The sequence below is a fragment of the Syngnathoides biaculeatus genome, chromosome 5 (genome assembly GCF_019802595.1).
Source record: "Syngnathoides biaculeatus isolate LvHL_M chromosome 5, ASM1980259v1, whole genome shotgun sequence".
Taxonomy (NCBI): Eukaryota; Metazoa; Chordata; class Actinopteri; order Syngnathiformes; family Syngnathidae; genus Syngnathoides; species Syngnathoides biaculeatus.
The window spans coordinates 6370931-6384490 of record NC_084644.1 but is presented as its reverse complement, the minus strand read 5'-3'; the positions used below and the strand labels follow the sequence as shown (position 1 = coordinate 6384490).

General features: G+C 47.5%; 2 protein-coding genes across 9 annotated transcripts in view; both read left to right on the top strand.

Moving 5' to 3' along the window:
- The first annotated feature begins 974 nt into the window (after positions 1 to 974).
- On the top strand, positions 975 to 4660 carry LOC133501150 (E3 ubiquitin-protein ligase NHLRC1-like). Its single transcript, XM_061820674.1, has one exon. It carries the CDS (start codon positions 1073 to 1075, stop codon positions 2258 to 2260), a length of 1188 nt encoding a protein of 395 aa, XP_061676658.1. The 5' UTR covers positions 975 to 1072; the 3' UTR covers positions 2261 to 4660.
- A 1189-nt stretch (positions 4661 to 5849) lies between these two features.
- kif13a (kinesin family member 13A) overlaps positions 5850 to 13560 on the top strand; it is a 60239-nt gene continuing 52528 nt past the window's right edge. For all 8 annotated transcript variants that reach the window (XM_061820666.1, XM_061820665.1, XM_061820663.1 and 5 more), the window contains exons 1-2: positions 5850 to 6179; positions 6337 to 6427. In XM_061820666.1, the coding sequence (XP_061676650.1) occupies positions 6125 to 6179; positions 6337 to 6427 (146 nt within the window). In that variant the 5' untranslated portion in view covers positions 5850 to 6124. The remainder of the gene's footprint in view (positions 6180 to 6336; positions 6428 to 13560) is intronic.

Here is a 13560-nt window from a genome sequence, read left to right as displayed (position 1 = left end):
TTGCGAGGAAACTTGACTTTGCGGCCAAGGGCAAAAATCTTGTGGGAGCGTCCGGTGGATTCGTGCGCAGGTGTCGGAATTTGGAGTCTCGACGTGGCGTGGCAACTCAAGACAGTGGGACGGTGATCCCAATGAGCGAGCGCGTTTTGCCTTAAAACGGTGGAAAAACTGTGGCCCGGGGGCTACATTCGGACCGGTCTGTTATATCAATGGATTGATCCACACATCCGTTTTCTTAGCCGCTTATCCTCACAAGGGTCGCGAGAGTGCTGGAGTCAATCCCAGCTGTCATCAGGCAGGAGGCGGTCACACCAAGGGGCAATTTAGAGCGTCCAATTAGTGTTGCATGTTTTGGGGATGTGGGAGGAAACCGGAGTGCCCGGAGAAAACCTACGCAGGCACAAGTGGGGCCGGGATTTGAACCCCAATCCTCAAAACTGTGAGGCAGATACTCCAACCTGTCACGGCACTGTGCTGCCCATTCCAAAAAAATATTTAATATAAAATGCGTAAGGAGGGCGGCACGGTATATCAGCTGGTAAAGCGTTGGCCTCACAGTTCTGAGGTCCCGGGTTCAATCCCGGACCCGCCTGTGTGGAATTTGCATGTTCTCCCCGTGCCTGCACGGGTTTCCTCGGGGCACATTTCCAAAAAAAAACATGCAACATTAATCGGACACTCTAAATTGCCCCTAGGTGTGATTGTGAATGCGGATGTTGTCTGTGTCCATGTGCCCTGCGATTGGCTGGCAACCAGTTCAGGGTGTACCCCGCCTCCTGCCCGTTGACAGCTGGGATAGACTCCAGCCCTCCAACAACCCTTGTGAGGATCAGCAGCAAAAGAAAATGGACGGATGGATTTGTCAAATACCACCTTGGTCCTTAGTGTGTTTTCTCAACCAGACGAGAACAGTTTGACCGAAAAGACCTTCAGCAGCATGTGTTGCGGTTTGTTACCAGAAGAGGGCAGCAGAGGATGGCGCTGGGCTGCCGAACATCACGTGATTCGGGCCTACCGCAATATCGCAGCGCTCTTTCGGTATCTGTCTCGATTTTCCTTTAGCACCTCGCCCATGTCGGTGTCTTTCCTGCGGCCATGGCGACCCGAGGGCGCGTTGCGAGAGATCCGGGTCAACTTGCTGGAGTGCAAGGTCTGCTTCGAGGAGTTCGACGCTCGGCGGGAAGAGCGGAGGCCGCAGAACCTGTCGTGCGGCCACGTCCTGTGCGCGGAATGCATCGGGGCCCTGTCCCGCCCCCTCCCGGGGAAACTGGAGTGCCCCTTCTGCCGGCGGCTGTGCCCCGTCGACGCCACCTCCCACTGCCGGGCTCTTTGTGACCTGCAGGAGCTGCTCCTGCTCGAACCCGCGTCCCCCCACCTGGACAAAGAGGAAGTCGAAGAAAATGCCTCGGGTGCGAGCGGGAAAGCCTTGCGCCTGACTTTGACCTTCGGCGGCTGGGGGACGCTGATCAACCCGACTGGGTTGGCGGCCACGCCGTCCTCGGGGTCTGTGTTCGTGGTGCACGATGGCGAGAAGAGGGTGGCGGTCTTCACCCCCCAGGGGAAGAAGCGGCACGCTTTCGGGGAAAGAGGAAAAGCCGGCGGGGAGCTTTGCCACCCGGCGGACGTGGCGGCGACCCCCTGCGGGCACCTGGTGGTGACCGACCCGGGAGATCAAGCCGTCAAGGTGTTCACCTCCAGGGGAACCCACGTCGTCACGGTCAGGGGCGGCTTCTCCCTGCCGTGGGGGGTGGACACCGACGGCGGCGGGAACATCCTGGTGTCGGACCTCCGGGCGGGGACGCTGTCCCGCGTGAGAGTGGACTACAAACATGGCGTCGTGCTGGAGGAGGGGGCGGTGGTGGCGTCACACCTGGAGCGTCCGAAAGCGGTGGCGTGCTGCCGCGTGAACGGTTGCACGGCCGTGGTGGAGCACGCGAGCGGGGCGAGGAGGCAAAGTTACGCCAGGTTGACGGTCCTCGGGCCGGACTTCCGCGTCCTCTTTCAGACGGACGCTTTAAGTCTGAGCCTGAAGGCCTCGGTCAAGATGGGCTTGTCCGCCGTGACGTTTGACGCAAACGGACACTTGCTTGTGGTCGACTCGCTTCAAGGGACCATTTGGACTTTTGGGCACGTGCAAAGCGTTCCCGTCCTCGCTCCTCTTGTGGCGGAGCGCCTCATTCGGCCCGTCGGACTGGTGTCACTTAACGACGCTCTCGTCGTTGTGGACGGTGGAGACCACACAGTCAAGATCTACTCTTGAGAAGATATGAAATTGCAGTCTTATGTTAGTCTTCCAAAGATAGATTCATCGTAGCATAGCAAGCAAGCTACGTCACACGCATGGTCAACGTCAAACGCGCAAGCTAACTGGTAGTCATTGTCAATATTACGCGTAAGCTAACCAGCAGTCATTGTCAACGTTACACGCAAGCTAACTGACAATCATTGTCAACGTTATACGCTAGCTAACTGGCAGTCATTGTCAACGTTACGCGCAAGCTAACTGAAAATCATTGTCAACGTTATACGATAGCGACCTGGCAGTCATTATCAACGTTACGTGCAAGCTAACTGGCAGTTATTGTCAACGTTACGCGCAAGCTAACTGGCAGTTATTGTCAACGTTACACGCAAGCTAACTGACAATCATTGTCAACGTCATACACTAGCTAACTGGCAGTCATTGTCAACGTTACGCGCAAGCTAACTGGCCGTTATTGTCAACGTTACACGCAAGCTAACTGACAATCATTGTCAACGTTACGTGCAAGCTAACTGGCAGTTATTGTCAACGTTACGCGCAAGCTAACTGGCAGTCATTGTCAACATTACACGCAAGCTAACTGGCTGTTATTTTCAACATTACACGCACGCTGAGGGCGTGTAGCTCCGTGGTGACAGCACTGGTTTGGTAAACCAGGGGTTGTGGGTTCGTATCCCACTGGGGCCTCCAGTCCCTGAGAAGGGTTGCGTCAGGAAGGGCATCCGGCGTAAAAATTGTGCCAAACATATATGTGCGTTCATCTGAGATGACACGCTGTGGCGACCCCTAAAGGGACAAGCCGAAAGAAACTTTACACGCAAGCTAACTGACAATCATTGTCAACGTTATACGCTAGCTAACTGGCAGTCATTGTCAACGTTACGCGCAAGCTAACTGGCAGTCATTGTCAACGTTACGCGCAAGCTAACTGGCAGTCATTGTCAACGTTACGCGCAAGCTAACTGGCAGTCATTGTCAACGTTACGCGCAAGCTAACTGGCAGTCATTGTCAACGTTACGCGCAAGCTAACTGGCAGTCATTGTCAACGTTATACACAAGCTAACTGGCAGGCGTTGTCAACGTTACGCGCAAGCTAACTGGCAGTTATTGTCAACGTTACGCGCAAGCTAACTGGCAGTCATTGTCAATGTTACGCGCAAGCTAACTGACAATCATTGTCAACGTTACACGCTAGCTAACTGGTAGTCATTGTCAACGTTATGCGTAAGCTAACCAGCAGTCATTGTCAACGTTACGTGCAAGCTAACTGGCAGTTATTGTCAACGTTACGCGGAAGCTAACTGGCAGTCATTGTCAACATTACACGCAAGCTAACTGGCTGTTATTTTCAACATTACACGCACGCTGAGGGCGTGTAGCTCAGTGGTGACAGCACTGGTTTGGTAAACCAGGGGTTGTGGGTTCGTATCCCACTGGGGCCTCCAGTCCCTGAGAAGGGTTGCGTCAGGAAGGGCATCCGGCGTAAAAATTGTGCCAAACATATATGTGCGTTCATCTGAGATGACACGCTGTGGCGACCCCTAAAGGGACAAGCCGAAAGAAACTTTACACGCAAGCTAACTGACAATCATTGTCAACGTTATACGCTAGCTAACTGGCAGTCATTGTCAACGTTACGCGCAAGCTAACTGGCAGTCATTGTCAACGTTACGCGCAAGCTAACTGGCAGTCATTGTCAACGTTACGCGCAAGCTAACTGGCAGTCATTGTCAACGTTACGCGCAAGCTAACTGGCAGTCATTGTCAACGTTACGCGCAAGCTAACTGGCAGTCATTGTCAACGTTATACACAAGCTAACTGGCAGGCGTTGTCAACGTTACGCGCAAGCTAACTGGCAGTCATTGTCAACGTTACGCGCAAGCTAACTGGCAGTCATTGTCAATGTTATACACAAGCTAACTGGCAGGCATTGTCAGCATTACACGCAAGCTAACTGGCAGTGATTGTCAACGTTACGCGGAAGTTCCGCCATCTTTCTTGACCTTTTGGTTTTCTTGCTTTTCACACACGGAACGGGCTGACAACTGCCCCTACTATCAAAGGCGTATTTATTTCGTCTTATCTACGGTTAAATAGACGGCTGGATGGGGAGATCATCCACCTCTTATCACCACTATTATGTTGCAATACTGGAAACCATCAATTAAAAACTCACAATGCAAAAGTATGCAACTGTACCATGCACTTCAAAAATGAAAAATCTATAAATCTGATAACATTGCCAAGAATGTTTAAAAAATGCTATATTCACCAAAATTAAAAGAATTGATTTGTGACGTGCCAATTACAAAAAGATTCCCGGTGATTGGTCGTCTTGCTTCTGATGTTCAAAAACTCTTTGTCATCTCCAAACACACATAAAGGTTGAATTTGTCCAGTTGTTATCATTAGCTAATTTACTTTTTGTTGGGGTTTTTTTTTTTTTTGGGGGGGGGGGGGTAATTTGTGCAGATCCTGCCGTCACTTTTCAGTTGCCGTCAATTATCTTGTCAAACTTCTGCTAGCAAAGCTGTATCGAGTGATTATTATTTTTTGTTTGTTTGTAAAAGGGAAACTATTTGTTGTCGTTGCACTTGAGTCCTTATTAATGTTCTGGATACTGTTACAGTTTATTTATTATTACATGCTCCATTTTGTCTACATTGCTTACACAGGTGTCAAACTCCAGGCCCTGGGTCCAAATCCGGCCCACCGCACTATTTGATGTGGCCCGCGAAAGGAAATAATATATATTATCGACTTCATAACTAAAATAAATAAATTACAAACTGTGTGTGGATAAAACAGATATCCATCTATTCATTTTCTATGCCGCTTATCCTCATAAGGGTTGCGTTGAGTGCTGGAGCCTATCCCAGCTGTCAACGGGCGGGGTACACCCTGAAATGGTCGCCGCCAATCGCAGGGCACATCGAGATAAACAGCCGCACTCACAATCACACCTACGGGCAATTTTGAGTGTCCAATTAATGTTGCATGTTTTTTGGGATGTGGGAGGAAACCAAAATGCCTGGAGAAAACCCACGCAGGGACGGGGAGAACATGCAAACTCCACACAGGCGGGGCCGGGATTGAACCCGGGTCCTCAGAACTGTGAGGCCAACGCTTTACCAGCTGATCCACCGTTCCACCTGGTTATTTTATATTAAATATCCCATAGTTTTATTCAGATGCCTTTTAGGTGTACCTGCAAACTTTGTCCCGTCCCTTTCCACCCCCCAACACCACCAATATCTAACAATAATAACAAAATTTTCCTTTTTTTTTAAATACATTTTTTCCATGTCCAATGTTATTTTCGCTTCATGGCGCTGAAAAGGTGCAAGCGGTGGGCCACCAATGCACCACGCGCCGCAGTTTGGACACCTGGCGTTGGCTCCTTTTAGTGGTGTCAAATAAAAGTATTTGTCGGATGAAAATCACATTTCACGGGTGTGTGTACATCATTGTGTTGCATCGTCACATGTCTGTTGCTGTCCCCCACCCTAAAAAAAAAAAAAAATGCGGCCCCCCCCCCCCCCCCCCCGTTCGGGTGCGCGGTGCAGCCTCCACAGTCCGCAGAACGGAGCCAGTCGAGCTCCAGGACGCTCCGTGGAGGAAGATGGCGGTGGAGATGCTGTCTGGACGCGGACCCCGACCCCAGCTCTGGATTCGACCCTAAAAAACCCAAATCCAAACCTCGATGGATATAAAGGACAAGCATGGACGCTTTCCTGACTTTTCTTCTTGACGGACGGACGCTGGTGGGGCGGTTTTGAGCCACGATCCGTCTCGGGCTTGCTGGCCGGAGACTTTCCCCGCTGCGAGAGCTCGAGACGGGCGGAAAGTGGACCGAAAAATGTCGGATACGAAGGTAAAAGTAGCAGTGAGAGTTCGACCCATGAACCGCAGAGGTAAGTGGCGTTTTGTGTGCAGTTTGCAATCCGCTAAACGTCCCCCCCCCCCCCTCACCCCCGCCTCCGTCGCTTTGGTAGACTTGTGGAGTTTTGCGGAATCGAACTCCCATTTGGCCGTCTGCTTTTGTTTTGCAAATCAAACGTCTCCGTGCAGAAATTGAGCTGAATACAAAATGCGTGGTGGAAATGGAGGACAACCAGACGGTTCTGCACGCGCCGCCCTCCAACGCAAAAGGAGACAACAGGTAAACAACAAAAAAAAAAACAAAACATGTTCATATTTCTGATTTATGTTTATGCACAAGCATGCCATATCACTCCAACTGGATTTGTATGCCGTCGCCCATCCTGCCAAATGTGTGACTTCTAAAGTTTGTTTTTCTGCGCTTGCTTTTGAATGTCACAAAGTATTTGGAGCACCCGTGGGGGGCTCCGGGGGGTGTTACGTAAAAGTCCGACCCCAAGTGCAAGTGCACCAAGAGTTTGAAGCCAGCTTTGCCGGCGTGTAGTAGTCTCCCTCTCTCAAGGATATATATATATATTTTTTTTTTTCTTTGCCGCTTATCCTCAAGAGGGTCACAGGGAGTGCTGGAGCCTATCCCAGCTGTCAACAGGCAGGAAGCACCCTGAAGTGGTTGCCAGCCAATCGCAGGGCACATGGAGACAAACATCCAATCGCACTCACAATCACACCTATGCGCAATTTAGAGCGTCCAATTAATGTTGCGTGCTTTTGGGATGTGGGAGGAAACCGGAGCGCCCGGAGAAAAGCCTCGCAGGCACGGTGAGAACATGCAAACGCCACACGGGCGCGGTCGGGATCGAACCCGGGTCCTCAGAACTGTGAGGCCAACGCTTTACCAGTGCCGCCATACTTGTGTACTCATTTCTGAAATATAACTTGTAAGTGCAATAGCAGCATATTTGATGTAAATTTTACTCCACATTTTTATGTCTGAAGTTTGGCAAAAATGTTTTGGTTGTTTGGACTCACATTTGAAGTTTTCAAAATATTATGATTGCACTGTTAGAAGTAATCAGAGGTTTATGTTTTATAAAAAAAATTTCTTCACCTCCCCAGGGCAGACATTTTCAGTGTTTTTTCCAAATTGGTTATTCTCATCCCTGAATATCATAACTCACTTCATTGACTATATGATGCACTTTATTGCCACAAATATCGCAGCAGAATATTGATAACTCCTGTGCGGGGTTTCCCATTGTACTCCTGCTTCCTCTCACTGCATATGAGATTAATTAAAGATCCTAAATTGTCCATAGGTGAAGGGTGTACCCCCACCTCTTGCCCACTGAGCTGGGATCGGCTAACGGGCGCAGGCGCTGTCGAAAAGAAATCGCCAAACATTGGCTGTATTTCACTTTTGAAATGTATTTCGTGATCGACAGTAATTTAGTGATTCTTTTGCCTGCATATCACACTTAATATATCATTCATATCGTATTCTCCCCGTACCTGCGTGGGTTTTCACTGGGCGTTCCGGTTTCCTCGCACATCCCAAAAATATGCAACAATATTTGAACGCTCTAAATTGCCCCTAGGTGTGATTGTGAGTGCGATTGGTTGTTTGTCTCCATGTGCCCTGCGATTGGCTGGCGACCAGTTCAGGGTGTACACCGCCTCTTGCCCGTTGACAGCTGGGATAGGCTCTGGCACTCCCCGTGACCCTCGTGAGGATAATCGGCAAAGGAAAAAATGGATGGATATATCACACCGGGTGACACATTTTCAGAATCACTGCTTTAAAAAAATGCAAATTCAAAGCGACAAACAAACAAAAGTAAATAAAACCTCCGATTAAAAAAAAAAAAAAAAAAAAAAAACGGACTTGTGTTTTGGGTTCTGACCCATTTTGGAAATCCTGACACGCAGTAGCTGACAAGTACTGTCGGAATTTCCCAGTTGTGCTCTCGCCGAAAAGTTGCATACGACGCCCATTCGCGCGCAACCCGATACATCGCGTCATCGACGTGACGTTTGCGATAGCCAACAGGTCAGCATTAACAATCGTGACGCCTGCGAAGGTCACCCGAGAACGTCCGGCGGTTTTGCCGCTGAGCTAATTTGAGCTGAGGGCGGTCGACACTTGGAGCCCAACGGAGGCCGTAGAACGAATGTACGCAAAACAAACGTGGGACGTCGTGATAATGTTGCTTGAAGCGTTTAAGTGGATGGACCGTGATATCGTATGATTGGTGCAAAACCGTAGAATTTTGCACAGCCATAGCGTGAGGGCGAGTTCTTGTCTGTTTGCGTTCAACAGAAATGTCAGTCGTTTTGTTTACATTATTTATTGCAATACAGAAAAACAATAATCGGAGTAGAAATGTCACGGCGGCGGCGATCCGCTCAGTTAAATTCGTCACAATCAACGATAACGTGTGAAACAGGACTGACTATATTGGTAACAACGTTGTTATCAGTCAAAGTAGCAATGAAAAGCCGAATTGCGCTCAAAAAGTCGTCCACCAGGGGCAAACGAGCCAAAACACTGCAGTCATTGTCAACGTTACACGCAAGCTAACTGGGAATCATTGTCAACGTTACGCGCAAGCTAGCTGGGAGTCATTGTCAACATTTTGGGCACGCTAACTGGCAGTTATTGTCAACGTTACACACAAGCTAACTGGCAGGCATTGTCAACATTACGCGCATCCGAACTGGTAGGCATTGTCAACATTAGACGCAAGCTAACTGGCAGTCATTGTCAACGTTACGCGCAAGCTAGCTGGGAGTCATTGTCAACATTATGGGCACGCTAACTGGCAGTTATTGTCAACGTTACACACAAGCTAACTGGCAGGCATTGTCAACGTTACGTGCAAGCTAGCTGGGAGTCATTGTCAACATTATGGGCACGCTAACTGGCAGTTATTGTCAACGTTACACACAAGCTAACTGGCAGGCATTGTCAACATTACGCGCATCCGAACTGGTAGGCATTGTCAACGTTACGCGCAAGCTAACTGGCAGTCAATGTCAACGTTCAAATACACTTTCGGAATAAAACCTGTTTTGCTTTTTATTTCACACTTGGGCTTTGTGCGCCGGTTGCGACGGCGGTACTTGGAGGGCAAAGTATGTATTTTTTTGTTTTAGGTGGTACTTGGTGTAAAAAATTTTACAAACCCACTGCTCGAGAGGCTAACTAACTAACTAACGAACTAACTAACTAACTTAAAAGTGACCATGGCGTGACTGTATATTACATAACAACAAGCTTCCTTCATAATGTATTTTTAGGGCTATTTGCTAACCCAAGTACTGTATTGAGCATCATAAAAGCTTTATTAACTGTCATGTAAATAAACGATAGGGATAATACTGTAAATGCATATTTAGGTAACATTTTAACACAAAAGTGTAATGCAACCTCTAATATGAATGTTGTAAGGCGCAGCAAGTTGTGTCACATTTTTTTTAACATGAAGACAACAAGTGGGCTTTTGTAAACATTTTTTTTAAAAAACATTTAACAGTTGTTAGCCATCAGCAAATGGAGCGAACCGCATCTCCACAGAGACGCGCACACTCACCGAGCAACAATCCGGACTTGGCCGAGGTCACTCCCCGAAGCGGCGTTCGCTCGGCCGCCGCTATTGTCGGGGGCTGAGACCACGTTTTGTGTTTGTCGCCACGTCGGCTGCAGATGGCACGTTTGGCGTCGGAACAATCCCTGACGTGTTTACGTTCAGTTTTCCGCCCCAACGGGATTAGTTGCATTTAATTTCCTGTCATTTTTAGTTTGCCGCATTACACACGTTATGCACGCGATGTGAGGAATTGTATTGTTTTGCGTCGTCCAGCCGCACTGCTTGTGTGATGCCTTGCCGCGCAAAACTCTCGCTGGTGCTGGTGATTTTCCTCCTTGTGTTTAGACTGCAGTGGTTTTGCCAAAGCATATAATTTTACTCTCATGCTGGTGGTGGAGCTGAGAAAGAGAGAGACATATTTTTCTCTCTCTTCGCAGACGTGTTTTCAGGACACCTGTTGCTGTGTGCGGGAGATTAGTCGGATTGCGTATTAAAATGACAAATATGGCTGCAAGGGGGGTGGGGGGGGGACACACACAGTCGTGGGAACATTTCAGAGAGACGGAGAGAGAAAAAAAACGAGTATCTAGACATATCCCGCCCAACACTTTTGTGTATCTACAAATATGGAAATAGAATAAAGTTTGGGATGCAGACGATCTCGTGACGTGTGAATAATTCTGAACTCACGCGCTCCACGCAGAAGAAGCAAACGTGTGCTTCGCCTGAGAATTTGAAAGCATACGAGGGATTTACTTCCACGCTTGAGCCTCATTATTTGCACCTCGCCGCATTGTGAAAGCACTCGTGATCCCTAAGCCGCGGGCCGGCGCGACGCAGCTTGCGAGGTACCCCAGGGCGCCGTGTTAAGTATCCTTAAGTTCCCGGTCGTCTTTCTCAGCTTTCATCTCCGTTTGTGTTCTGCGGTTGCAACGGTTCAGTGGGGGGGAATGACTGTGACGGAGCTGTGTGGAGGGGCGTCGAGACGAGGAAATACTCCTCCAGAGGGGGCCCCGTACCGCAATCTGTCATGTTCCGACATGCCTGCCAGCACAACCGCGTACAAAGCCGTCGAGACTTATAAATTCCTTTTGAGAGGAACATACCATCAAATGTGGACACGCGTCTTCTTGAGCTCTCCAAATCCGATCTTTGAGGTATTGGAAATCGGCCCGATATCAGCTGAACAAAAACCAAAAAAACGAGGATTGGATCACACTGGATGAAAAAAAAAAATATTTGAATGATTATCCTTATACACGCAGTCCATTCCTGCGCCTCTCCAGGACCTCGTTCCGGCGTCGCCCAGATGGAAGGCGGAGCCCACGTGATCCCAACGGGTTGCTAAGGCGCTAACATCGTAGCAGGAAGTGAATGTGGATTGCTTGAAGTCGTTTATTGACGCTCAAGTTGAAGTTCGTTGTAAAGTTAAACACGTATAACGTAGGAAAAAAATCACACCGATTGTGATGTTGGAAAACATCACAGACTCAGTTTCTTTGTTTTTGTTCACGATACTCGCTAGCTAACATACAATGAATGAAAATTAGCATCATACTGTACACAAACACTGTATAAATACATCCAAAAAGGCAAGAGAACAATACCCCCTGGCAAATATTTAATATCATTTGAGCTTGACTTCTGTTTTTTTTGTTACTGCGTGTATCTCATTACTTGCACCACACTGCCCCTCAGAGGTCGAGACATGCACAACAGTTACTTTTTAGAATACATTTCACAATAAATGATTCAGTTTTTCCTCATACCTTCCGTGCTGATTATTTATTTGAGTAACATCACTTGATCAAGCCTTTTCGAGCATTCCGTTTTACAAAATAAGTCAGTTTTGCGTGATTATCGCTGACATCGGATCGGATCAATGTGGGTATCGGCCATAACTCCAGGGTGTAATATCGGTATCGGCTCGGAAATGAAAAAGTCGGACCGGGACGTACTTAATGTCTTCCCAGCTTCACTAATGACATCAGAGACCGGATATCCATTCGCAATACTGAAAGCGGACATACTCTTGTTGGCCAACGATGTGGATCTCGGCACGGCTTTTGATCGGGTAGATCACAATTTACTGCTCAACAGTTTGGAAACGTGGGTAAGACTAAATGGAATGGTCCTGAAATGGTTTTAGGTCCTACCTGGAGGAAAGGAGCTACTTTGTGACCATTGGAGGTGCTCGGTCTCGGTGAATGGCAAAGACCTATGGGGTCCCTCAAGGGTCAGTTCTTGGACCTCTCCTGTTCAGCCTGTATATGCTACACTTCTTCAAAATTTTAATCATGCAGATGACACACAGTTATATTTAGCGGTGTCTCCAGATGACTACAGTTCAATTGCGCTATTGTGCCGCTGTCGAAATCAGATAAATAACCGGATGAGCCCAAATTTTCTTCAACTAAATCACAACAAAACTGAGACTCTTGTTTTTGGCAATAAAGAAAAGAGAATTGCCGGACTCTCTATCGTTAAAAAACAAAGACCAAGTCCGAAACCTTGGTCTTCTGATTGATTGCGACCTGACTTTCGACAATCATATCAAATCAATCGCAAAAAAACACCTTCCACCATCTGAAAAACATATCGAGAGTGAAGTCTTGCTTGTGTCAAGCAGACCAGGAAATTTATCAATAAAGCAAAGCAAATTTATTTGTATGGCACATTTCATAGACGAGGTAACTCAATGTACTTTATGCGATTAAAGGCATTTGAAAACAAAGAGATAAAACATTTAAAATGGGATAAAAACAATAAAAATGACAAACAAAATATTTTTTAAAAAGACAGTTAAAACCGCATGCTGTGCAAGTAATATGATCAAAAAGTGGATAAATTCTAAAAAGCATGAGGAAAAAAAGAAGAGTTTTCCACCTGGATTTAAAAACATTCAGATTTGGGGCCGACCTCACCTCTGTTGGGAACTCTTCCATTTTAAATGCTGCTTCGCCATGTTTGCTTTCGACTCTGCGCTCCACTATTTGACCCGAGTCAGTCGATCTCAGAGCTCTACCGGGTTTGTGTTCCGTAAGCATTTCTTTCACGTATTCAGGACCTAAATCCTTTAGTGATTTAAAGACCGTAGGCAGAATTTTAAAATGGATTCTAAAGCCGACTGGAAGCCAGTGCAAGGGCTTTAGGATTGGTGTTATCTGGTCTGACCGCTTTGTTTTGGGTCAGAACGCGAGCTGCAGCTGTTTACAATACTCTTTTTGTGGAGTCCAGTCAGAAAACCATTACAATAGTCAAGTCTACTTGAGATAAAAGCATGAATGAGGTTTTCCTGGTCTGCTCGACACATTTAATTGACTTCAGTCTAGATACGTTCTTCAGATGGTAGAAGGCAGTTTTTGTGATTGATTTGATAAATAAAATGCAGTGATGCAACGTCTTCGCACATACCGGACATCAAACTTTCTCTCTTTTTAGTGAACATTCTGCTTTATATTTGCCGCCTGAGGAATGTTCCTTTTCTAGAGGTTCTTGGCAAAATAAAGCATTCTCGGGCAGATAAATGGACTTGTTGGTCCTGATCAGGAAAAGGCTGTTTGTTTAGAGGCCGATCTATCGTTTACACGGAAGGGAGAAAAGATGGCATGGTCCGTTTTTCTCGCATCCTGTGACTCATCGGCGTCAGATGGGACTTCTCTTGCAGTGACAACTCGTAACTCGGTGTTTGGGATCTTACGCAACAATTTAGTTCTCCCTGCCCCCCCTCCCAAAAACAACTGAGTGGACTTCAAGACTTTGGTGGAAATGACTTTGGTGAGGTCGTCGGTGTGCTTCTCGCTCATTATGTGGCTTTTGAGGGTTT

What these genes read in the sequence shown, in the direction of transcription:
- LOC133501150 (XM_061820674.1), top strand. Translation starts at nt 1,073, where the DNA reads ATGTCGGTGTCTTTCCTGCGGCCATGGCGACCCGAGGGCGCGTTGCGA.